The sequence below is a fragment of the Sander vitreus genome, chromosome 15, assembly GCF_031162955.1.
Source record: "Sander vitreus isolate 19-12246 chromosome 15, sanVit1, whole genome shotgun sequence".
Lineage (NCBI taxonomy): Eukaryota > Metazoa > Chordata > Actinopteri > Perciformes > Percidae > Sander > Sander vitreus.
Window position 1 is genome coordinate 18,537,372 of NC_135869.1, and position 26,992 is coordinate 18,564,363.

General features: G+C 42.2%; 2 protein-coding genes across 3 annotated transcripts in view; one reads left to right on the forward strand and one right to left on the reverse strand.

Annotated features, from left to right (window-relative positions):
• coro7 (coronin 7) overlaps window positions 1-26,992 on the forward strand; it is a 120,095-nt gene that overhangs the window by 60,495 nt on the left and 32,608 nt on the right. The gene's annotated exons all lie outside the window — the stretch shown is intronic.
• vasnb (vasorin b) lies at window positions 1,492-26,890 on the reverse strand. Of its 2 annotated transcripts, XM_078269710.1 has the most exons (3): window positions 26,800-26,890; window positions 19,630-19,691; window positions 1,492-5,602 (listed from the first exon to the last, which is right to left on the reverse strand). In XM_078269710.1, the coding sequence occupies exon 3, from the start codon at window positions 5,593-5,595 to the stop codon at window positions 3,514-3,516; it is 2,082 nt and encodes a 693-aa protein (XP_078125836.1). In that variant the 5' UTR covers window positions 5,596-5,602; window positions 19,630-19,691; window positions 26,800-26,890; the 3' UTR covers window positions 1,492-3,513. The 2 variants fall into 2 exon arrangements, with proteins under 2 accessions (XP_078125836.1, XP_078125837.1); XM_078269711.1 differs by lacking the exon at window positions 19,630-19,691 and having other exon boundaries at window positions 26,800-26,883.

Here is a 26,992-nt window from a genome sequence, read left to right on the forward strand (position 1 = left end):
TTAAACACTTCATTTCCTGCATTCTGGTGAATTTATATGCACCTATTTCTACCTTTTCAATCAATTTATGCTGGAAATATCTTTATGTAAAGGGAAACATAGATTACAATCCAAAAATAAAAACTTAATGGAAAATATTGCAGTAAGGCTCTCAGGCATTCTGTATTGCTTTCAACTATTTATTCTCCTTTGGATCGACTTTTCTAATTATATCTGAGTCAGCACACATGTAGCCCAGGCATAATTTACTCCTCCCTCCTCTTTTGCATCTTTTGTTGGAGAAGTAACCTCCTTAAATGTATATGACAGTTATTCACCTCAATGATACATTATTCATTTTAATTTATTAATAAACCCCTGGACTGTAGGCTAATATTTAAGGTGTTTGAGCAAGATTTCTGCTCATGTTCAAAACTTTGTCCCCGCCGTACGGGTTGAAGCTGCACAGTTTGACCAGCGGGCAGCGGCCGCACACCAGGCCGCCGGATGGTGTTGCTAAGAACTTGCAATGTAGGCTATAACTATTATCAGACCGGCCCTCGCGGCCTCGAAACACTACCGGCCCACAGGGAAAAGTCCTGACTCTCCCGGTCCACCACTTTGGTCCAAACTGAAATATCTATATATAAGTCTTAGATGGATTGCCATTAGCCTGACAAGCCAGACCCACATCAAGATGTTGGGTCTGGGAACTCCCCATTGGCAGGGCTCAATGCGAGGAGCGAGATAAACGGTTGTCTTAGGATAGCGCTACAACCAAGCAGAGCAACGAAGAAAGTAGCGGAGCTAGTTGATAGATTAAACTTTTGCTGTATCCGGTCGGCAAAACTCAGAACACATCTTCCTTTTTTAAGAATGACTTCAGTGCCGTTCTTTTCTCAAAGAAAAGCTTACGTTTGCAAAATTACATTTGCTGCCGCTAGGGTGCGTCTAGATTTCTAGGCTAGATTGCCATGACATTTTGTACAGATATTCACAGTGCCCAGAGGATGAATCCTACTAATTTTAGTGCTCCTCTGACATTTCCATCAGCGCCACCATGAGGTTGACATTTTTGTTTTTTACTGAAGTATCTTGACAACTGTCCATTTATGGTTCCTAGATGATTAATTGTAATGTCTTTGATGACATTTGTGGATGGCTTGCCATGAAATGTTCTTTGCACATTCAAACATTTTACCTGCTTTACATCAGCATGTTAGCATTGTCATTGTGAGCATGTTAGCATGCAGATGTTAGCATTTAGCTCAAAGAACAGCCTCTCTGTAGACTTTAGTTTTGTTATGAGGCTGTACAGACATTAAAGAGGGAGCGAGAGTCTGTTTCTCTTTCTCTTTCCTGGATTCCCCCTCCTGTGATCTCTCCCCTCACCCTGTTGAGTGATGGCTTAAAAGGGAAGTTAATAACAAACATAATCCCCCCTTTGCCTTTCAATCTAATCCTTCCTCTAACAAGCAAAAGGTGGAAACTACAAAAAAGACAACTCGTCTGTTTCATTTTTGGATATTCATTTAATGATAACATCACTTTTTTTCACAAATACGTTTACAGAATAAAAAACAAAACAATTTATGACAACAAAGAGCTTCCCAAAATAAACAGGGAAAAATGAACAATCACATCGAAAATACTTTTGGTTATCTTCAATGTATTCTATTTAACAGACAATAATTCCAGTTACATTGCTTGATTGTTTGTTTGTGCGGGTTCTTGAGGCATCTTGTCAGCAGGGAACTATTAATTGTGTGCTGGGAATACTGTAGGTAGGTAACATTACAGACATTCACATTTGTGTCTTTAGTGTGTTTGCCTAAAGGTAGTGTTGTTTGGGGCTTAATGTACTCCTAGCCATGCAGGCAGATAGAGGGGGGTTACTGATAGTAGATTGATGTCTGCAGGTCTTTGCACAAGACAGAACACATACTTGCATTATAACTGAAGTTGACAGATCTACATGCAAGCACAAACACACACACACACACACACACACACACACACACACACACACACACACACACACACACACACACACACACACAAATGGCTACTTTGAGTCCTTCTTTGCCCTAAATTCACAGATTTGGATCTCATCACTCTGTGTCTGCATAACCTTCCTGTGGATCTCCCACTTTGTCCTCCACAAAACAATATAAACACTATCGAGCGTGCTTCTCTTGTGCATCTGGCTTTTCCATAGTCTGGTTAGGTGAGGTGCAAGTGAGCAAAACTGGGACCCTTCTTCCCAAAGAGAAATTGTGCACAGCATTACGCCAAGCAGGCTATTTTTACTCAAGGGAAACACAATACACAACCACTATTTGCTTTGCTTGTTGTGGGCCTGGCCAAGTAGTATGGTGTATGTGAATTGTGGTTGAGGGATACAACTGAGTTTCCCTTCCAGGGAATATAAATAATAAATAATGTCACTGAAGTTCTCCTTTGCTTTAGTATAGTCATGTGAGTGCTTACTGTAATTAAGGCAAGCCCTACACTGGTTGAAACTCAGTGCAGCACTGAAACAGAAGGGGTTCAGTCAACTGCTTCTCTCTGTACAGTACCTTTTGTAATCCTGCTTACCTTCTTCCTTTGTGATGGCAAAGCAGGCTGAGGGCTTCAGTTGGAGAAGGGGGATTTAGTCTTGAGCCTGTCCAGACTCACATCTACTTAGACTGTCTGACATTCTGGGGACAAAGCCCTTTGATTGACTTTGCTGGTACCAAACGAATTTTAATCTTCAAAGATTTTAATCTGCTGTTTTGTCTGTTAGTCACAAGAGGTGGGGGTGGAGGGTATAAAGGGCTGTTAACAGTCACAATGTTGCACAATACAAATTAACATAAAGACACAGGTATATAAAAAAAAACATACATACCAAACAAAAAAGTGTTTTAGAGCCAAATAAAGCAATACAAGAATGAAGCTTTTTTCTCTGCACAACTTCATTTGGTGTCTTAAAAGTCATTCACAGCAAGCACTGATCCCTTTTTGGGGTAGTACTGAGGAGTTACAACGTGCAGCAAAATCAATTGCTGATAGTGTTTAGTTGGGCTGTTGTGATGGGGAAAGTGCAGCGCAACCCCATTTCAGTGCACTCTCCTTTATGAACAGATAAAGGAGGGCTTGAGGTTAGTATGTCCCTTAACCCTAGGTTTCAGCCAATGACAACACACCATCAGTCCCAGCATCAACTCATGTGAGCTGAGAGGTTGCCATTCCAGCAATGTGAATGAAGAAATATTATTGAAACAGGATACAGCATGTAAATGGAGTAGAGGCACTTTCAATGCTTTTTAAAGTCCAGACAAATGTTTTTGAACTTGTTTAATGTCTACTTAGACAACCAAGGGGCTTTGAGTTAAATATATGTCCAGTTTCTCCTTTGCTTGTTGGCTGGTTGATACTGTCCTCCACTTTCATAACAGCATTTGCTGTTCTGCTGCTCTTTCACCAGTGGGGAAAACAGAGCTGAATAGTTAAAATCCTCATTTAGGTCTGTGTAATCAAAACCAGGTGTCAAAAGTAGGAAGGCTTGTGTGAAGTCATATTGTTATTTGATGTACAGTGATCCTGTAGTAGCAACACCTCATATTCCAGATTGCCATTCTGAACAACAGGTTCAGGGACCATAAGTTGGGGCTGTTTTTGAGGCAGTGCCCCATTGTCCATATCAGCCTTCACTCCATCCAACTCTAGCTGGGAGGGCTCACAGTCTAGGTCCAGGTGGCCCTTGGCCCTCTTCCTGCGAAGATAGCATACCACTCCCACTGCTATTGCTATCAGTACCAGCAGTAGCAAGATGGCAATTGCAGGCACCAGCATCGTGGTCAGCCTCTGATCGTCAAATTGTGCATCATGGCCCCTGACGCTTTCAGCAGCCGTATGGGCCTCAGTACAGACCCTGTCTATGCCACTAGGGGCACCTAGTGGGCTGGCACACACCGTGTACGTGGAGTTGGGCTTCAGGCCTCTGAGTCTGTACTCTGGGAAGGATGCTGGCAGGCTGAGTTGAATCGGCCTGCGGTCTGGCCCAGAGAGATTGCGGTAGGTCAGGCGGATTCCACGGATGTAAGGTCGCATTTCAATGTAGCGGTGGAGGTCCAGCAGGACTGAGGTTGTGGTTGCTTGATGTGAGCTGATGTCTGGTGCATCTACACTGACCGTTGCCATGGGGATGTCAGCTTCAGGTGGTGAAGGTGGGTGATGGTTTTCGACTTCACAATACATGCCAGAGGTGCCATGTGGACAGGTACATTCTACTTGACCATGCTGGTCCAAACGACAAGTACCCCCATTCAGACAGGTGTGAGGGGGACAGAAATGATGCTCCCCATCTGGGTCCATGCTGCTGCTACTGGGGGATGCGGGGACAGGGGGTAGGGGAAATGTATTCTCTTTGTTAGTGGGGTCGTCACTGGCCCTGGGGACTGGAATAGCTCTAGTAGTACTCGGGAGGGTGGTGACAGGAACAGGCAGGGTAGTAGTAGTTTTGACAGTACTAGTGGTGACTGTAGTTGTAGTAGGACAGCCAAAATCCCTGTGCTCCAGTCTTTCCATTACCTTTCCAGCATTGATAGGTGGGAAATGGCAGCGGGTCTCCTCTGTTCTCTCCAGGGTGATGCTCTGGGCTCTCAGCCATCTTGGGAACCATGCTAATGTACAGAGACAGTTGAATGGGTTCTCTGCTACTGTGAGCTTTCTGAGGTGGGGTAAGAGCTGGGAAAACTCTTCAGGGAGGCCCTGCAAACTGAGGCTACTAATGTCCAACTCCTGCAGCTCTCCAAGGTTCTGCAGGTCCTGAACCGTAAGAGGACCCATCGGGTTTCCAGCCAGGCTGAGGTGAATCAGCCCCTGGGTCTCCTTTAGCGCTGATGGGAAGGACTCGAGTTGGTTTCCTGAGATGTCCAGTTCATGGAGGTTCTTTAGACTACCCATAAGCTCCTTATTCAGGTTGGAGAGCCCCACACCACCCAATTTGAGCGACTCCAGGTTTGGGGTCTGGAGGTCTGAAGGACCCAAGGTGGGTAAGACATTAAAGCGAAGGTCCAGCAGCAGTAGTCGGGGCATTGAGAGAGCAGGCAGGGATGTCAACTGGTTGCCCTGCAGTTTGAGTTCCAGCAGGTGCTCTAATCCATTAAAGGCTGCAGGGTGGATGGTCTCGATATGATTACTATACAAATAAAGGCGCTCAAGCAGTGCCATACCCTGGAAGCATTCCTCTGAAATGTGGGTGATCTGGTTGGATGACAAGTCCAGGTTCTTCAAAGAGGTCAAAGGTTCAAACACCCTATCAGTAAGTTCTGTCAATTTGTTTTGACTGAGGTCCAGCATCTCCAGGTTTTCCAGACCATCAAAGTCCTCAGTTGTCAAGCCCTCAATGCCGTTGGCAAAGAGGTAGAGACTTTTTGTGGATGGGGGCACTCCCTTGGGGATAGTAGAGGAGCGTCTCTGGAAACATAAGATGGATTCTGGCGTGGAACAGGAGCAGCCATCTGGGCAGTCACTGGACAAGGTGCCATCAGGAAGGATGAGGAAGAGTAGAAAGGGCATCAGCAGAGAGAGAAAGACCTTCATGGTGGAGACTCTTTGTCTCTCCATGCTCAGCCTAAAACAAGAGAACATATAAACTGTCAATGAGCTGCATAATCATTCAGAGAAATATACAGTAAATGCTGATTGTAAACAGGATACAACGCACAATGTTGCAAGGGCCATGTTTGAGTTTAGAAGCATCCAGCTGTTGCACCAAGAAATGTGGGACAGATATAGCAAAATGTTGAAATTCTTTAAGAAAGCATATTTTCTCCCTATATCGTCTAGTTTTTAAACCAGCCTTGGTCAGCTATTGATTCACTGTGTGGGTCTATAATGTGTTTCAAAGGGTGAGATTACTATCAAAGGTTTAACTATGCATAGCCAGTGATCAAAGGCAGTCTTTTGTCACAAGGTCTCTCAAACAATAGGACCGTAGTCGTGACCTCAGGCTTTAGAGGGAGTTTTCTGCTAACTTCAGGGAAAAGTTGACATAGTGGCGTCTTGCCACGCTTTTCTGGCTAAGGAGTGCCACATTCTTCCTGCAATGATCTGTGTAATAGAGAGTATTGCAGATTGCCAAAACATTTGTTTCCCTCTAATGATCCTACAGATGGCTATGTGTGCATGTGTGTGTGCACGAGCCCATACACAGCCACAAATGCACATATATACAGTATATATATATATATATATATATATATATATATATATATATATATATATATATATATATGATAATATGGGTGCAGGTGTTTGTAAATCTAAGGGTTTATATTTGTAAGCTGCCCACCCACTGCTATTTACTGTACTGCATTTACTATGGTTGTACTGGGGTCACAGTTAACCGTTCTCCCTATGTTTATGACAGACTTCATAGCCTATGAAACATGCAGACACAGCAGCAATGAACAAATCCAACTTGTTTTGCTTCTGAGATGATGTATCAAAGTGAAAACATGGAGTGGCTTTGAATGTTTTTCTGTCTCTCCAGAGACACTGAAACAGTGAAAAGCTTCACACATGCCCTCTCAATGATTCACCATAAACACTGCACTTGTATCTCCAGTTTCATATAACCATACCATGTCAACTTTGTTTGGCTGCATGTCTGCCATGCTGCACGTGGCCATGCATCTGTGGATGATTTACTTTGTGGCGTTCTAAACTTGGAGAGGAGCTTCACTGATAGCCCAGAGCTGCTTCCCTGACCGTAGTAATATAAATAACACACGCTTTCTATGATGTCATAATGCAGACTGACGGCCAGTGCTGCTTGCCAGAGAATTGTCTGCAATACTGGGTGTAATATACACTATGTAGACTAACAAGAGTACTGGATCATCAGAAAGATATGTTACTGTGATTTAAGCCCATTTCACCTGAGCCCCGGTAGAGCGTCAACACAGTATTTGAAAGGGCTGAAAAGGAGGAAGGGATGATGAAAGTAGAAAGGAATGAGGGGAGATTAAAAAGAAACTAGTTGCCGACAAGAGTCTGTGTGGCAGTTAATCATCCTCTGCTATCGAGTGAGACGGCCTTGGGGGGGAAGAGGCAACATCTCTATCTGTTAACCATTTCTCTTCTTTAGACAGCTTTTTGTCTTTTTTTTTACTCTACAGGGAGTCAATAGAAAGCACTTCTTTGTCCATAATCCTTAACCGGAGGCACCCTGGCCTGATTTGCTCAAAAATACACTCAATATTGCCCTGGTGTCCAGCAATAATTTTAGTTATTGTTAGGTATTGGTAGTGAATGGTTTAATAATTCAAAACCTTTCTGAACATTTATGATGCCCACAAGCACTGTATGTTCGTCAACTTGAATGCTTGAGGGAGCTTACTTCAGGGCCTTAAATGGTGCAGTTGTTGATGTCTTCACTACACAAATACCTGAATGAGAAGCCAAGTATGTGTGACTTAGTTTTATACAGATGGAACACATACTGTGAGAACATTCTGTTCTTACACTGCTTTACTTAGGGTTGGGGCCCATTGCACAAGAAATTGCTTTTTTTTCTCATTTCCTTTTCTATCTTAGTTAGTTAGTTTGTTTCCTCTAAAGTTACAGAGATATTATATATATATATATATATATATATATATATATATATATATATAATATATATATATATATATATATATAATAAATATATATATATATATATATATATATATATATATATATATATATATATATATATATATATATATATATAATCTCATAGCTCATCTATTAGATATACAAACATTGTATCAGGCTCTGGAAGCATAGTTGCTCTCTCAAGATCTCTTCTTGTTTATACCAGAATCTCAGTGTGTTGTGGTCAGCGATCATACATGTTGGAAAATAAATGCATATATTTTTCTCATCTATTTCAGCACTGCTGTAGTTTTGTTTCATTTACTGATTGGTGAAAACAGCTAAAAACTGCTTTGTCTGTCCTCTGTTAATAATTTTACCTTAATCTAAGTGTATGTTACAGTAGCATCAGTGCTGCTGCCAACTTAAATAATGTATTTTACTTTACTGTACTTTTTAAAATCCATTCACTGCTCTTTCCTTTCACGTTAAATGAAACTGAATGAATTTTCTTTCCAAAAAGATCACTGCCTTGAATGTCAGAACTTGGAGAGATCAAGGGTTTTAAGGGGGTGCATCAGAGAGGCGGAGGAAGGGTATCATCTCATCATACCACAGCTATGGCATTTATTTTCCATCTCTTTCAGCATACTTTTCTTTTCGCTCCTCCCTTGAAATCGCAACCGCCTTGGAAAGATTCCCTGATGTCTTATTTTTCCTTCTCCAGTGTATAAACTAAAAGCAATCATGGCATTCGCCTGAACCCCACTGCCAACACATTACTCTTATTATTCAGGTAACTCTTCTAGACAGGGCAGAAATGTTATTCTGTGCAGCCAGACGTCAATAACATGACCCTCAAGGCTTTATTGAACAAAGCAGTTAACTAAGTTTCAGAGTCAGCACCTGCTAACAGCACAGAAAAAAACACCTGAACTTTGGCAGCCATGCAGAAAGGTTGGACCTGCTTAGTGTTGCAACTGTTTATGGAAAATCTTGTCTGGAAAGTAACGAAACATCTGATGGCGACAGTTTGCTGTCGGCTACAGCTGAATGGGCAGCAGAGGTTAAGGGTTGCAGTTAACCCATAATTTACACACAGTGCTTGGGGGAATTCACTTTAACAGGTGAGTAACTACATGTATACAGATTTTTGGGGTCATGCTTCAGTGGCTGGGGAGAAGTCCAAAGTAAGAACATTTGATGTGCTCCTGTTGAAAATAAAACGTTTAATTGTATTAATCAATAATAACTACATTCATAAGTTCATAGGATGGCCAAAACCTTTAAAAATAGTCACAGAGAAAAAGGCAGGTTTCATTACAGGGCTCAGAAATTATCATGATGAGAGAAATTGAGGCTGCCGTGCTGCGTATGTGTACAGAAGAAGGGAATACAAAAGGATTTGGGAAGATAAACAGGAGATGAAGGGGTTAGGGAGAATCAAGCAGCAGCGGGAGCGTATGCAGATGGTCTTAGGTTTTCATATCATCACTGTGTGTGGGGTGCAGCATTACAGTTTCAGGATACTGTGTGTGTGTGTGTGTGTGTGTGTGTGTGTGTGTGTCAAAGAGTGTACACACATACTTTATGTGGTGCCTGTATCGGAGAGATAGAGAAACGTTGGTACATTATATCAGGGCAAGAGACAGCTATAAGGGTCCGGTGCCAGAACATACACAACATCAAGGCAGCCATGAGAGGAGAGCAAGATAAAACTAAGAATATTTTTCTTAGAAACTCAACGTGGTGATTCTAATGTAGCTCCCCGGGGCAAAATGTTTATTTGAGTGTTCCTCATTCCAATCTGGGCCAGGCACATCTGATAACTCAGTGGAGGAGAAACTGTGTTGGATGTGGATGAGGAAGGGTTTAGTCAGTAAATTCTGCCAGATCACAGATAAATTGAAGCTTGGGTTGGGTTGGATTCTCCTGTTTTCCTTTCTTTCTGGATACGAGTGACATATGCAGGTCTTATTAGTGGGTAAGATAAGGCGCAATTGTGGCGTCACAACAGCATGGATCCACATACTGGTGTGCTGTGTGGCTTTAACTTAAGTGTTTTGAAGTGAGTGCAGGTGGAGGGTCCGAGACAGATAGTAGAAAGACAGGCTTGTCATCCCCCTCAAGGAGGAATGCCCCCCCCCCTTTCCCTTCTTGCCTTCTTCCTCATCTCTTGAGTTGTAATTTCCTTTTCTCTCCCCCTGCGCGCTTGTTGAGACATTCCTGAGACAGGCAGCAGCTGAGTTGAAAAAGTGAGCTTGTCTGTCTCACTTGTTTGGCATTTTAAGTCTTTTGGGGTTTATAAACGGACGATGGATTGGATGAATTATGATTCCGCTTATATGAATGGGAGTTCTAACATCTTTGTGACCAGATATTTTATATAACAATTGTTTTTTCATGTATTTTTTCTTTATGCTTGAGTCTAGGTTTGTAGGTTGTATTAGAATAAAACGTGTTGGCTGATGAGTATGTGGAATCACCCGAGGGGCAGAAACGGTAAGGAGAAAATACTGAGAAGCATGGGAACGTCCTTGCGCAACACTAAGTGAAATACATGGTCAGTCCCTTTTTAAAAAAAAATTAAAGAGGCAATAAGAAGGGGCAAAAGGAAGAAAAGCATTTTCTCTCTCCCTCACTCACTTCTTTTTGCTTTTTTTTTTCTGTCTGAGATGAGTAGGAAAAGAAAACAAAAGCAGGCGAACAGCAGAGACAAAAACAGGTTTCTGTCAGTAGAGGCACCGGGGTGGAGAGGTGGAAAAGGCCTGGCTTTGGGAGGGTGAAGTGGGCTTCAGCAATTAAATCCCGGCAGGCCAAGCGTCAAGAGCCCTTATCTTCAGAGCTAAAGGCCAACACTAAGGGGCAATGAAGGGTACAAGAGGGAGAAGAAAATTGCGTTGTGTGTATGGGTGTGGTGGAGCCGCAGCTCTCTGTGCACTGGCATAATTCAGCAGGCCGGGCCAGAGACTACAGGGGGGCACTACGTACGCCAAGTCACAGTAAGGGGATAAGGCTGCACACTACAGAGTGCATACTCCCATTAAAGAGGCCTCTTCTCTTCTGGGACTTTTATCTATTAAACCCTGACCCTATGAGAAGACAAAGGATCACTCCTCCTAACACAGACTCCCATATTCCTATGCCTTTCTACTGCCAGTAACATCCTTGCCACAGCTGGACCCTGTTATTTACAATCAAGTGGGGGTTATCTGTCAACATGACAAAGGGGTCAAGAGAGAATTGGGGCAGAACAACAAGAGTTGTGTAGAATATCGGAAGATGAAAAGATAACTAAAGAAGTAGCACAGGAGAGAAAGCTTGTGCAGAAACACGTAACACAACTATGAGTTTGAAAATGTCAGCTATGTTAATCGAAGTCTGTTGGTATTCATGTAATGCTGTGAAGTATTTGTTAAAGGTATGTGCTAATGCGTCTCTATTGTAGTGCTTCATTGCTGTTGTTGAAAATAATGTAAGCAAATATTAGAGATGTTCCGATACCAGTATCGGTATCGGCTCCGATACTGCCTCAAACACTGGTATCGGAAAGTACTGGAGTTTATGCACCGATCCGATACCACATAATAAAGCCCTAAAGAAAATCTACATTAAAGTAGTTTATTTATGTTCTTTTTCTGTTATAACTGACTGTCAAACTGCAGAATAAAAGAAAGTTCTGGGGCGTTCATGTTTCACAAAGAGTTTAACCTGAGCCAGACTGACAACAAAGATAGAAATCATATCACATCCATACAGGGATAGTAGTATACAGTTGTTAAAACATAATAAAATATATGACACACTGGTATCGGATCGGTACTTGGTATCGGCCGATACGCAAGTTCAGGTATCGGAATCGGTATCGGGAAGCAAAAAATGGTATCGGGCAATCTCTAGCAAATATGCATACTATGGATTAGAAAGGAAGGCATGTTTAGAGGCAGAAACATGTTGGCGTCATCCTCGTCCAAGGTTTTCCATTTGGGGGCGCTCGGGTGATGTGGCAGCATACTAGGAAAACAGATTGATTTTCCTTTATTTATACTGAAAATAAATCTGATCGAGCAAAAGCTAATGGCTGTTTGTCTTTTGTCCTGTCAAAGTAAACTGCATCTGTCTATTTTAGAGCTCAAATACCATATATCTAAGATGCTCACATTTGTGAATAGACCCAACAGATTAGGTGTCCGCACATCAAGGCTTGGCTGCATACAATTTATGTCATGCCAGTAATAGCCTTTTTAAAAAGAGAGACAATATTCCAAAAAATATGCTCTACTAACTGTGCACTTGCATCAAGATCAGAATACATACACAGACAGAGGAGAGGAGGATGTGGAATGAAAGGATGATAGTTGTATGTCTGTCACGCAATACCCATCTTGAAGCCACAATATCATTGCTATGCTTTGTAGTGGTATGAGGGAGGGTTAGGGGACACAAGAGAATATACTTACAATGTGCTGCACAAACAAAGGTTTCCAACTGATTTCATCCTGACCACAAGAAAATACCCTGTAATAGTCACATCCATCGTGCATCAGCTGTGCCAGTGCTGATTGATGTCTAAAGGTTGTTGTTTTAAATAACAACAAACAGCCATTTAACAGGCAGGTTCCTGTTGGGCTGCCTCCTAGTTATAGACTTTAGTTTTCTTATGCCTTCCTTCATTCTATGCTGTTTGCCTCATATATTCTGCACATCTAAATGAGTTGTAAAACAGCTTATCATTGGTGTGAAAGGTGAACCTTTTCATCTCAGAATTTATGCTTTTGACCAGGCCTGCTTATAAGGACAGTGTGAAGCTATACCATTAGTGCCTGCAGCTGGAGGACTTGAAAGAGAGCATAATATACAGTCCAGGGGTGAATGGGAGGGTAGTGAAATAGTAAAACTCTCAAAAACAGTGTGTATATATATATATATATATATATATATATATATATATATATATATATATATATATATATATATATATATATATATATGTCCTATAGCTGCACTAGGAGGGATACGGGGCAACTTTGCGTTTGTTTTTTTGATGCAAGTCAGTAGTTAGAATAACTACTAAAATATTTACACAAAAGAGAAAAAAAGAAACCTATAGCCAAACAGTCATTCCTCTGCTTAGTTCATCTGGTCAAATAGCATCAGTCTAAACGACAACAAAGCCTGTGAGGCAGAGAGTGACTCCTTGAGGTCAGAGGCCAAGCTCAGATTAATGTTTCCACTGCTGCTCAGTATTCTGTGTCCTCAGACAACACAGATAACGGGCCCTGTTTGACAGGGGCATACACCCAGCTCTGGTTACACACAAGTACACCTGAAGCTTTCTGGTCTCCATTTCCACAACAGGTGCTTTCTTCACTCCTCCAGGGCAACATGAAATCCCAAACCTCTGGAGTGTGTCTGAGTAAATTATGTGACCTGCGCCAAACGCTCCAGCCTTAGCCGGCTGTACAGTCTTGCCTCTGAGCAGAGAGCAGGCGAGAGGGAAACGGAAGCAGGCTGACATGGGCAGCTGGGCAGCCAGACTAGACCAGAACTGGGACTCTGCAACAGCAAGTCTGCCCTTTCGCTCTGCCTCCTCTGAGCTTTTAAGCAAAGAGGTCAGGCACTATGAGTTCTAAAAGGAAATGTGGACCATTTCCTTTTGTTTTATTGCCAAAGGATATTACGGATGTAGTAGATGCTAGACTTGAGTTTGTTTTTATAAAGGCACACATTAGGGGAAACACAGGATGCACTAGCTGATGTAGACTCTCTTCTTCTCCCCTTCTCTCTCTATCAGTTTACACACAGTGTCCTCTTGTTTTGCCCAGTGAGCGACGTCTCAACACTGACACACGTCTTTTATCAGTGCGCCCTGCCCTGTGACCTCTCGGGACAGTCATTTAGGTCACAGTCACATCGCATCTGTCTGAGATCTTCACCACAGGACTCTCACATTACACAAGGCACAAAGCATTGCTAGTGCACCACTGACAACATGGGCCCTCATCTGTTTTCTTATTTCTCTGTGGTTTTTGCACCAACAGCTTTTGTCAATCTTGTGCCTCCTTTATGCTGTCGGTGACATGAACCCAATACTCTGCTGAGTCTTTGACCTGGCTTGAATCAGTCACAGCCGAGTGGCACAGAGACACAAACAACACATTTTTGCCTAACTTACTCTGTCTCTTACTCCCTGTTGCTCTCTGTTAATCTTTATATTTTGTTAGAATCGGAATTGTATTTATTGCCAAGTAAGTAACACTTACAAGGAATTCTCAGACACAGCAGCAAACCACACCACTGCAGAAGTCACAATCTGATGAGTCCAAAAGGACCACATCACCAGGAAGCGGTAAATATGACATCCTAGTGTCACAAAGCTGGACTCTCTCCAGGCCTTGGCTTGTGCCTTCATATCCTCTGCACACCTCCTCCCAGAATCAAAACTTCATTGTACTGTCTGGCTCACTGACCCTGGGAGCAGTGATGTCCAGAGCTTTGTCCTCCTGATAGGGACACTCAAAGTGAACTGGTCTCATGCAACAAGGGACATCTCAAAAATACTCCTCACCCCTAACAGTCCTCATAACCCCTGAGAGAACCTGGCCTTGAGCAGGGTGTGTGTGTGTGTGTGTGTGTGTGTGTGTGTGTGTGTGTGTGTGTGTTTGTTTGTGTGTTTGTTTGTGTGTGTGTGTTTGTGTGTTTTCTTGTTTAACTATATTCGTGGGGTCCAAAATTGGGAATACAGTATACTTGTGGGGTCCGGACAGCTTTGGGGCCAAAATGCTGGACCCCACAACTTTAAAGGGCTGTTTGAGGGTTAAGACTTGGTTTTAGGGTTAGAATTAGGTTATGGTTAGGGTAAGGGTAAGGGTTAAGGTTAGGCATTTAGTTGTTATGGTTAGGGTAAGGGGCTAGGGAATGCATTATGTCAATGACGGGTCCCCACAAAGATAGTGACACGCAGTGTGTGTGCCTGTGTGTGTTTGTGGTTAGAAGTGGCTGGATGGACCTGTTTTATCAGTCAACCAGCCACAACCCCGGAGTGATGTGCACACTTTGCCTACCCCTCTGACATTCTTTCCAGCTCCAACATGACTGCAATGCTAGTTTGTCACCTGGCCACCTGATCTTTATCTACCTGATGTGAAAAACAAAATGTTTATTTCTTCAAGCTTGGAAATGTGCACATTTTTTATATCACTGATAAAAAAGGTGAAAGTATTTCTCTCATTGTCAGGACATCTTTGGACAGCATCCTTAAACTATCATTGTTATTCCGGTTGTATTAAAGATCAAGGGATGGACCACGCTGAATGTTGCGGTTTCTTTCCTTTGTCCTTTGTTGCAACAGCGCTGTGTAAGAGTTCTAAATCAGAGGGTGTGTATGAGTCAGACAGCTGGCAGGCAGACTGACTGACTGTCGGACCGGCTGACTGGCAGGCTGACTATCCTTGTTAGACAACAGTGTCACACGTACTCGCTGAGGAAGCGCTCGCATATTGTCCGTCGGCCTGTCTGCTCGTCTGTCTGTGTGTATCATCTTTCCACTTGAACATACTGTTGACACTTAATCCGAATATCTCCTCTGGCTTCCAGGAAGTTAAATAGGTCTCGACTGATTCTACAGAATAGTTTGACTGCATTTCTGTCAAAGCACTGACGTTTAACGTGTACAGAAGCGCCCTGGACCTCTAACAGGTGCCACTCTTATTTGACACATTGCACAACTATTTCTAAAATTACTGTCTTCACCTTGTCACCCTGTCCTACCCTTGCTCCTCTGCTCACCTCTTTCCTTTCTCTCAGGTTTGTTCATGTAGCTGGCAAGAGTATGACTGGAATCTGATGAACAGCCCTGCAGGGCCTTGTTGCAACTATGTAGCTGTCAAAATGTTCATTAGGCTAAGGACCTTGTTAGAGCTCAAGGCTAAAGTAATGGGTTGGTAAACAGAAACTTAGGGCAGTGCTATAGGTCTGACAGGTAAATATCAACTTATTTACCTTGTTAAACTGCAGTTCAGCATAGAAACTCGTAGACTTGGAAATACAAACTCACAACTCATTAGCACAGGACAGTCTTTCAATTGGACTGTGCAGATATCTAAAGGTCAAGAAGTACACATCATTAGTTATATTTTACTCTTTCTACATCCAGCCAGCTCTTAATTTGTCAATCTCAAGGCAGATATAAAAGAAGAAGTTAATATTTGCAGCTTACAGAGCACATCTCTTAGTGTGAGCTTTAGTTGACATCTATGGCAATAAAGACCATTGTTATGTCAGGTAGGGGAAGAAAGCAAGTGATTTATTTAATGAACTGACTCTTGAAAAATGAGTTTGTTGTTCACAATTACTCATGACAAGTTTGGTAGTCCATGTTGTCATAGATGGACTGAGACATGTCCATATTCAGTAGTACATGTACTGGAAATCCGTGGAAAGTGGAACTTTCCCAATTTTTGTCTATACCACAACCTTCATTTGAAGGCAGGAATTGTACAGTGCTACCTGTTTTTCAGGCCCCCAGCCTCACACCCCCCCTTTTTCTAAGAATTACCGTTTGTGATTTTTCTTGTCTTTCTGGCCTGCAGGCTTTTTCCTCCTAATAAAAAAACCTCAGACATGTGCCACACACACACAAGATAAATGTGAACTGGAGAACACTGCTGCTGATGTCACAAAGGAATTAGTTGTGAAACTGCTGCCTGTGTTGTTACTGTGCCAGCACCGGGAGAAATGGCTGACAAACCAGCAGTCAAGCAGAACAATTCCCCTGCCCCCATCACACTGACATGCCTCTCCCCCATGCCCTCGTTTGCCCTGCCTGTACCTCCTGAAGACAGTTGACTTGTTCATTACAGTACTGCTACGACAGTGCGATTTCTTTTAGGTATTCAAAGTGGCTTCTCAGACACACATCTGGTTTGATTAACTATGTCATTCACTTGTATATTTTGCATAGCTGGGGAACAGTTATTTCCTTATGCTTCCTATTGAATTCTCATTTTCCACTGTGAAGTAGGTCTGACACTGAATGCCTCTCTCAATGTTGTTATCATAACATTTCACAGATAAATGACAGGACCGCATCAGCCAACATCAGTTTTTTAATCCCTAGTTTGATTATCACATTCACCTGCATACTTCAGTGATTAAACAGGTAAACCCTACCAGCTTAGCGAGTGTAAGGACACCCGTCTATTAAGACATCAACATTGACCCCCCCTCTACAATTTGCCTGCAGGTTCGCAGAAGATTCATCATAGTCAGAACAAACAAGGTGAGGGAGAAGAATGAGGAGGTGGGTAGTGACAGAAGTGGAGGAATAAACAAGGGAGCCCTCTGTAACCTCCTTTTCCTTTTAGGCTGTCAGTACACGACTGCTTAAATCTGCTGAATGCAACAATCCAGCGCACTGCTTGTGCATTTCTTAGAAGAGCATCGAAATCAAGACAATATGAACTCCTTCTAATTGCCACATCTTAGCAGCATGATCTGCTTATGATGTATGATCTGCATGGAGAGGCTCTTCCATTAAAACATACACAATCATACAGAGAAATACACTAAACAAACACAAACTCCACCCCAGGCCTATTGTGTCCATTTATTCCACATAGTGCTCCTCTTTATCATGTTTTAGCTCTTAAACAATAGATTATGTATAATTGAGAATGTTAATTTACAAGTTTTTCTACTTTTGGATGTAACTTTTTATTTGCCATTGCATACAGCCGCTGGTTTCCATTCATTTCTATGTATAAGCGGACTCATGAAACTTGTGTAATCCATCACACAGAACCGGTTTGGATTCACATTTGTCACATTGTTACTGTGTGGTAATGCAGGTTAAGTTCAGTTTGATTTAAAAATACTGCACTGTATTACCTCGTAACAATGGTTTAATTTGGACAGAAATCAATGCAGACTTTGTGTTTACAAATCAAGCAAGTTTCAACAGTCTATTAGTAGGTTTTTATACTGTATAGAAATTAATGAAAACCAGTGGATGTCTGGAATGGTAGAAAAAACATTATTCAAATGACTAAAAACACAGCAGAAGGGTTTGTAGAATAATGAACAGTGATGTAAAGTATATGTGATTCGTACTAAAAGGGATAAAACATGCAAACCTCCGCTGGTTAGGAGGGAGATCTGTGCCTTCAGTGGACAGGATTTGTGTCTGTATGTCTGTGCCCTATGGGTTAGTCATATACAAAGAGCCTGAGACGACCTGTCAGACTGCCACGCGCAGAAAGGGCGAGGGAAGGAATGATGCTGTTGTTATTGTAGCAGTGAATAGCAATTTGTCTATATAAAGAGCAGTTTGTTTGCTTTTACATCCGTGCATATGCGTTATTAAGTGAGTAGATTCCTGAGCTGACCTGTAACACAGAACAATGCTCTGTGTGTGTGTGTGTGTGTGTGTGTGTGTGCGTGCGCATACCATGGAACACCCTTGTTTGCGCTTCCATGTTTGCTTTTAGATTGAAATATTAACATTATTAACCAACAAATATACACAGTCGCCATGGTGGCGGGGCGTTAATGAGCAACGCAACGGACTGAGTGGGGGAAGTTGTGTTTATGCTGTTTTTAACCTTCACGTCTGAAAGTTTAACACACAGCTACAGGTTGCATTAATGGGAAACACAGGCCAGACATTTGGCTTAGATTCAGAGCCTCGACACATGCACGCTCTCATATTTTACTACATTTTCAAATACATACTGTACATAAGGTGTGGCAACGATACGTATTCAGCACACAGGAAAAGAGGCAGGTAAAACACACAAATAGGATGTGCTGTAATTCATTGTAGTGTGTACCAGCTTTGTAGTAGAAACTCCAGGATTAAGGCAAAAACAGAGCCAGTGTGTATGTTGGCATTGAAAAAGCAAATCATATACAGCAAGAAAGCTGTATATGGTACACAGCAGATACACTATGTGCAAATTCCTTAACCTGAGGAATGTGTGCATGGCTGTAAAATCAACCCCAGAAGAAGAACTCTGCATCACCACTTCTTCTCTGTTTTCCCTGAGGATGACTGGGCTTAGAGAGAAGTGCAGGAGCTGTAAGGCAATTAGCGAGTAGCGGTGTGCGTCCAGAGGCCCAAGGCTACGGTCTTGTCCTGTATATGTGTGTGTCTGTACAAGCCTACACAGTTTCTGTCACAGCTCATTGACAACTAGCACAACACAGAAATGAGGCAGGACAGAGGGTAGGGGGTCAGGAGGGATGTGTGTGTATGTTAAGTAGAAAAGAAAATCAGGACCCCAGCATATATAGGGGTTTATTAGTATTGGTTATTATTGTTCAAACTAAGTTCTGGTTATGTATCTCTTAAACATACAAAATGTGAACTTTAAAAAGTATTTGGAACAGAAACAATATTTCTAACTTTTTTTTCCGTAGAGAGACTACATACCGAGCAGCTCATGCCCCTTCTTCTCTTTAAAAACGGGTAATGAATATATAGTTTCATTTTTTTTTTAAATCCTAAAACAGCTGAGTTCTACATTTTACACATACAAACTGTAGATGTTTACAAGGTTACTGAGAAGTCTACATGCTACCCATTTCTGCCATAACTTCAGCAACCAGACAGGCATGATAAACCCTCTCTCTGTAAACCTACACAACCTCACTCTATTAAATGTCACGCTGTGTGTGTGTGTGTGTGTGTGTGTGTGTGTGTGTGTGTGTTTTAAGAGAGCTGTTCTTGTTCTCCTGCCAGTCTTGTAGAAAGGCTCAGAGTTGAGTGAATGAATCCTATTGAGGAAGCAGGGTGTTACGGTTAACAATTCGGATCGCCAACAGTGTGTGATTTAGGTTTCTAGATGCAAATATTCAAAGCATTGTGTTGTTATGACGCATCATTGCTTCTGTATTCTATACATACTACCCTAAACAATGATTGGATTATGATGCAAACCTATTCCTGATGTTAACACAAGGTTATATTGGTAACCGGCCACATCTTATTCATAATGACAGTTTACTAATAAAACTCACCCAGTGAAGAAGCTTCCTCCTCTATTCTCGCTCCACTTTTCTTGGTTAAAGGTCTTCTTTCCCTGGAAACAACACAAGGGTTGTACCTATTAGCCAAATATGTTGCATTTTTTTTCTTTCTCTCTCTCCACTTATTTGGAATCCAGCCTCCCCTGTGATGCATTGTTAATGGTCCGCAAGCAAAACAGGAAGTTTTTTTTCCTGTTAATTGGTTGGATTCCAGCTGTGTGCGGGAGCGTGCTGAGAGCTGGCAGGCCGTGTGGCAGCACAAGAGAAGGACAGAGTGTGAAGGAAGAATGCAGGCCGACCACTCTCCACTCTGTCAGCTCCTTGTCCTGTAGTATCAGCCCATCAGTGGCCCAAGACTGTGTGTGTGTGTGTGTGTGTGTGTGTGTGTGTGTGTTTGTGTGTGTGTTGTACTGTGTTTATAGCACAGTTTCTGGTATGATCTGCAAGATTAACCGTCTCACACTGTTTATGAAGATGTTGCCTCAGGAGGGCTTAAATGTAGTTTGTAGTTATATTGACTTTTCCTACAAAGTCAAACATTTGATTGAATTTAACGATTTTACTGTATTAGTATTTCAAAGCAGTTTTTACTTCACTAAATTGTGTGTGTGTGTGTGTGTGTGTGTGTGTGTGTGTGTGTGTGTGTGACAAGCTAACCTTGTGGCACAGGCCCCTCAGTTTTTTAATTAAAGCCAAGACCAGCTTTTGTTTTAGCCGGCAGGGCCCAAATTGACCACACCGTTTGTGTGTTTTTGTTAATTAGCATCTCATAATCCATGACCACAGAATGGTTTGTGCGTGTGTCCATGTGTTGGTTGCTTTGAATGAATACAGAAATAACTAGTATTGAATATTATTTTTAAGCGTAGTAATGGGATCATAAATATCAGTTGGTTTTGGGAAACACAAAGTGACCACTTGATCAGTGTTTTATTATTGGGAGACGTTTGGCCAAGAGCAGCTCCCACATTTCTTTCTAATTTAATTGATTTAAGGCATGGTCATAAAACCGTTTTGGAGATAATTAGGTGAGATGCACTTTGTATCTCTCCCATTTCTACAGCACAGACAGACTCTTAACTACACACCTATTTATACTAAATACACTGGAGGACTCACTCTTCCAGAATGTTTCTGCTAAGCAGTGTTTTGAAGCCATATATACAGTAGCTAAGCTCTGAGTCAAACAGTCTGTGACGGCAGTAAACAGAGGAACAAACCACGTGCTATACCTGTGTGACATGATTAACACCTGAAACCTCACTTCATTTTGCGTATACCCTCGCTGAGTCACTCTGCGGCTCACATTCGCTTCCACATACAGAGTGCAATGTTTAAATCTGAAAATAATCTGTCACAGTCTGGGGCTCGGTTTGGCTCGCTGACCTGCTGCAAGGCCTTTGCTCCCCTCTGCGTCCGTGTGTTTACTTGTCTGTGGGGTGTTTTGCTATGCTGCATGAGGCTTTTGTGCATGTTTTTTCTTTGCATAATTTGGGGTTATTTGCATACATTTTACTAATCTGTACAGGTTAGGGGTGACTGAGCACATTCTGTGTGTAACTGCTGTGTGATCCAGTTTCCTGGGGGGGGGGGTCACCTCTCAGAAAATCCCTCTACTGCACTGTAAATATTTAGCTTTCAAAATGGAACTCGGCACTCAAAATAGATGCAAATCATCTTTACCGCTTAGCTTCATGAATGACTGTAGCTCTTTTTTAAAAGACAAAACTCTACAACAATATCCCTGTCTTGGTATGCCGTAATAGCTGAGGCCGCCTTCTCCACATCTTTCCATGAGACATTTGGTCTTTAATTTGTGCAGACTGCGCAATGCCAAATCATTGGTAGTATCTTTTAACCTGCCAGTTCCTCGTGTTCTCTCTTTTCACCATTATTGGTTTACTTTCGTATTTATTCTCTTTTGAAGGAGCTATTTTTGTCATTCCCTTTTTTAGCGGACTGATGCTTTTCAGCCTTTCTGTCCACTATAATTTTCTTTCTTCCTCTGTGTTCATCTGTTAAACATAAATATCGCCTCATCCTTCTCCTACTCTTCTCCTATACTCTGTTTCTCCTTTTCTCTCTGCGTCACTCTGTTTTTCTTCCCCCATCTCCCAAAGCAGAACAGAGCTGAGCAGTCTGGCATTAATGTTGGAACCGACTTTGTAGTGGCATTATCTAAAACTGCAAACAATTTGTCCAAATTATAGCTCCAAACATCAGTCCAAACCCTAAACCTGTAGAGGACTGGTGGAATAAAAAGAGAAAAGATTCATGTTTTGCTGTAGGTGTGTTGCCTTGCTTGATATTTACTGTGCTTCTTGTATTTTGAATATGTACACCATTGACAAGCTGTGACTTGTGGCACTGTCACAACCGTTTGGCTGTTAATTGCAGCGTTAAGTGATTTAGATGGGGGTGTTACGCAGTGGCATTCAGATGCACACATGTAGGCATTTGCACGTATACATGCACTGATTTTCTCTCTCAGGCTGCCTCTTGCTCTCTCACAGTGCAGACAGCAGCAGATAACAACACTATTTGTGTCCCTTGCTAGGACAGAAATAGACATTAAGCAAAAGTGGACCAGAGAACGCAACGTCGAATGATGTAATGCGAGAGAGCGGCTCTGTGCGTACGTGTTGTCTTGTATGCACGGCGTGCCTACTGTACATGATAGCGTGTCTGAATGTCACCACATTGTGACGAAGAAGGTCTCACAAAGACCTGAGTCAGTAAAATATTAATGTTCAAATCAGAGGTTAAATATTTGACCTTCCTCTCAAAGTGTGTGTGTGTGTGTGTGCGTGTGTGTGTGTGTGTGTGTGTGTGTGTGTGTGTCTGCCCTTGCTTTGCTCTTGCCCAGCAAGATCTGGTTCAAGGCTCATTTCCTAATTACAGTGCTGGCCAGAGGTAATTACAACCTTAGATTAAGAGCTGTTTCTCTTCTTTTTTTTTTACAGGCCCACTGAAATGCAGCAATTTGTGGTGACTTTCTGGGATGAGCATCCTCCTTCTCATCCTCTCTCATTCTCCATCTGTCTCTCACTCTGCTCCTTTCCCTCAATCCTTCACAGGAGTTAGTTTAGGAATTTGGGGGATTTTTTTGGGCTTTTTGCAGATTTTCCAACCAGAGTGAGAAGGTTAAAAAAATATCAGCATTTAATGTAAAGCTTGAGAGAGTAGTTTCTTTGATTCGTCTGATTTAGGGATAGACCAATAGGTAAAATCTGACAGTGAGCATGTGTGTGTCTGTGGACACAGAGGACAGCAGTTATTTGGGGTTTGCGCTCAAGCTGGGGCACTCCAAAGCCCTCAGATCCCTTCGCATGTGTGTGTATATTTATGCAAGGTTTTGAAGTGGTTCTTCTGAACGCATCATTTGGCTGCATCGGCAAGCTCTTCTTCAATTTAGTTTGGCAGGCGCACAGACTGGGGTTTGCCTCCGCATACCGCTGGGTCAGCATTGATGTGTGAGGCTGAGGCCCTTGAAGCCGAGGGTTTTATTTAAGACGCCTCTTTGCGAGAGGGGCTCTTGGTTGTCAACCAGGGAACGCCCCCCTGCTGCGCAGCACCTGACGAGGGGCATGCTGAAGCCTTAAACTCTGACGGAGGAAAGATTTGTGATCTTGAATTCTCTCACTCATGCAGACTCCTTGCTAATTGTGATGAGCCCTCACTTTCACACACACACACACACACACACACACACACACACACACACACACACACACACACACACACACACACACACACACGTTCACAAATTTATTCCAACTTTCTGCCCTGTCGACTTTCCTCCCTCTGCCTGCGGTGTGAGTGCCCCACTCTACAGTAGTCCTCCTCTACATCCACCTCCCCATATCCCTCCTCTCCTCCCTTCCCCAGGCCTCCCCGCCTCAGCACCTGACTTTTAACCCCTCTAATCCCTCTGATGCAGAGGGTAAGATGCTTCAGGCACTGCCCCTAATTGGCATAAAACTGAGCTCTGGCGATATGAAGCACAAGTGAAAATCCTCTGCTTTCAGTCAGTTTGGAGAAAAAAGAGTGGCAACACTCAGTGTAACGAACTGTGTTGTGTTGACAAGTAAATTTACACACATCACAAGCTCCTCTAAGATGCCCAGCAGATCTTTAGACATGTCTCAACACAAATGAAAGAACACAACTGTCAATCATCGTCAGCAGAAGATTTAGACATCAGTGCTCTTTTCACCCGAGCTCTTTGGCACAGATAATTAAATGGCAGTCTTTTATTTTGTAAAAAAATAAAATAAAAGTACAGGCTGACACAATGTTGGTAAGCAGATCCCGGATGGGTAGTGAGGTTTCGACATTAGTCACAGTGGTGTGAGAGCAGGCCTGTTGATTGCTTAAATTGGGTTTTATGAGAACTCCTTCGCCTTAGTCATGATTCCTGTCCACAGAACTACATTTAAGGGCAAGAAATGTCCCATGGGGCAGGAATAATCTACCCAGTGTGCATATGTGTCTCACTTAATGCTCACACCATCACGCACAATTGCACATTTTATCGCCAAAGCGTGGCCATATGTTATGCAACTAATATTTTGACAAGCTGTGACTTTAATTTCACATCACAGGTGAAGAGAGGAACTTTTACCCTGCCTCATTTACTCCTTCTCCCTTGTTCTCTCCTCAAATCAGCCTACATTGTTTATGCCCTCAGACTTTCAGTCTCTCTCTCTCAGCAGTGTGAAGTGTATCAGTGTCAACAAGCGACTGTACAAACAAAACAGGCTGCTGTGTAGAGAGTGGTGCAGAAAGCAGTGAGCCCTACATCAGAAAATAACTAGACTGGCACAACTGCTCTCTTGTACGGTAAGTGTTACAATCTGTGCATCATAGTAGCCTAAAAGTTCTCCACATTAGTGAACAATAATTAGCATCCTGTGGCTGCTCTGCTGTGTCTGGTAGCCTAATATAAACCAATTACCACCATTATATACTGTCAATGACACAGTAGCTTCTCCTATAGCATAATGACAGCCTGTGAGGAAACATGTGGCGAGGAAACAAGGGAAGGGGTTAATAGCGGAGCTATTGGTGTAATTTTACGCAGCCTGTTTTGCCCCCAGGAAAGATTAGGCGATTTTCCGTGCCTGTTTGTGGGGGCTGTGTAAAAGATGGTAATCTCACTGAAAGCTGGAGGGACGGTGGTCAGAAGACTGTTCTTACATGAATTAAGCATCTCAGACAAAAAGCATATGTAGAATTTTGTAACCTAGTTATATTATGATTACTGATTCCCAGTTGGGTCTTGGGGCTTCTGGTTGGTTCCGGTCTTTTACATAATAATCATGGCATTTCACTGTTAACTGTTACTTTAACACAGTGAGATTACCGCTTAAACAAGGACTATGATCACATTTTTTTGCAGCAACAAACACATGATTGTAAGAAATTGTATTTAAAAAACCTTTTTGGGACACAATAAGGCTCCTTCTTTAAAGATCCCTCTCAGAGAATCAAAGTATATATTGGCATAATATTTGGAAAGATTAGATGATATTATCTGGAGTATACATACAGATGCACTTGCAGTACTTTATAACTCTACTTTGTGCAAAAGCGATTGGTCTAAACGTGTTGTGTCATGTCACTCTATTGGATGTTAGTTTATTGGTGGAGATGGTCATTTAGAGATTTAATCTTTCAGGAATTTGACCTCATTGCTCTGCTGCACACATGCTGAAGGAAAGTGATGTCTCTCTGATTTCTGCTTGTATCTTTTTTCACATCTGAGCCAGTGTTTCATTCATCTGTCTCTCCACTGCACCGCCTTCATCTTAAAATCTAATGATTGATTAAATCCGGCTCTGGAACTTGTTCATACTTTAATCAAAGTAGACCATTATATTTATTATAATAATGACATTATGGAGTAATCTTTATAACAGTAGCAACTGTTGATAGGCATTTTTAATATCGTAGGGTGGCACCAATTATGCTTGTGACTGAAACTTGGCATGACAATGCTTTATTCATTTCCTTGTCTTCCATCCATCATATGGTGTTGCAGATTATTTAGTAGTGTCATGAATTCCCCAAGATTTGTTTTTATTCTATTTCCTACAATTTAGCATTTACAGTGATCCTCCAAAACTGACAGAAAAGTGTCAGAAAACGTTAAAATAACAGATGGAAGCTGTGATCCACAGTATGCTGCAGTAATGATTTATTGGTACCATATATCAACCTTGACAATATCACCCTCCATTTGTCTCCAGATATGAAGCAGTCGAAATGTTGTCAAGATAATCTGGTTTTAACCTCATGCTGATAAAATACTTAATGAATTGACTTTGCATTATCTGACCCCCGCGTATCATAACCATTTCAACGCTTGTGTCCTACTGAACTTTATGTTGTGGGACGTTCCCCAGTGTGGGTCCAAAAACAGCTTTTCCTCTGCGGTGAACACGGCTCGGTGTGGTCTAGACACTCGGCTCGGCCCCTGCTTGCTGCACGGCGTCCTGCGGTCCCACACCAGCCCGCCTTATTACCGCCCCGACACGCTCACGTTTTACGCATGTCGCAAATACTGTTTTATTGTCAGTGTTTGGTGATCTGTAGCATTAGTGGCGCCCAAATCGCCAGTAAAAACCTGTTGCATCCAATAAGTCACTGGAGCGATCATGTTGATTCATTTTAGTTTTTTTTGTTGTTGTTGCATTTTACAATGATGCTATATGCATTTTTTTTACTAGTCTTACAGTGACACGCTGTACGTTAAAAGCAAAAAAAAACGTTTTTATAATATTGTTCAACTTACTGTTGAGCAGAACAGAAACAGTGAGTGTCTGTTGGATTATACTGGTGAGTTTTCGTTAAGGGAGTTGTCGCATAGGACACACAAACACAACTTAAATAAATGAACTCCGATCAGCGGTGGCTTATAGTTAAAACATGACATAAACCTGACAAAGAGTTTGGATTTTGCACTAAAAAAATATTCAGTTAATTAGCGCAGTTAATCTAGGCTTTTAAAATGTTCTTATACATCACCCAACCGCATTTGTCAACATAACCCTGTTTACGCGTCTTTACGCACGTCTTGTTCCTGTTGCAAGCGTTAGAGACCAACAAGTATGACACATGCATTTGCTTATTTTATCAGTTAAAGCAGGAATCTCTTACCCTGAACTTCGAAGAAGTAAAGTTGTGAGCGCAGTCGCGCGTGTGCCTTTATCCAAGCGGAGCAGTTCACCGATACAATCTTGTTTTTCCCGTGTGCGCGCGCCTTTAAAAAAAACGTAATAAACTTCGAAAGAACGGTCTTCATCAAATCCTTGGAGAGATACACCGACCTCCACGTCAAGGAATGCTCGTG

What these genes read in the sequence shown, in the direction of transcription:
- vasnb (XM_078269710.1), bottom strand. Translation starts at nt 5,595, where the DNA reads ATGGAGAGACAAAGAGTCTCCACCATGAAGGTCTTTCTCTCTCTGCTG.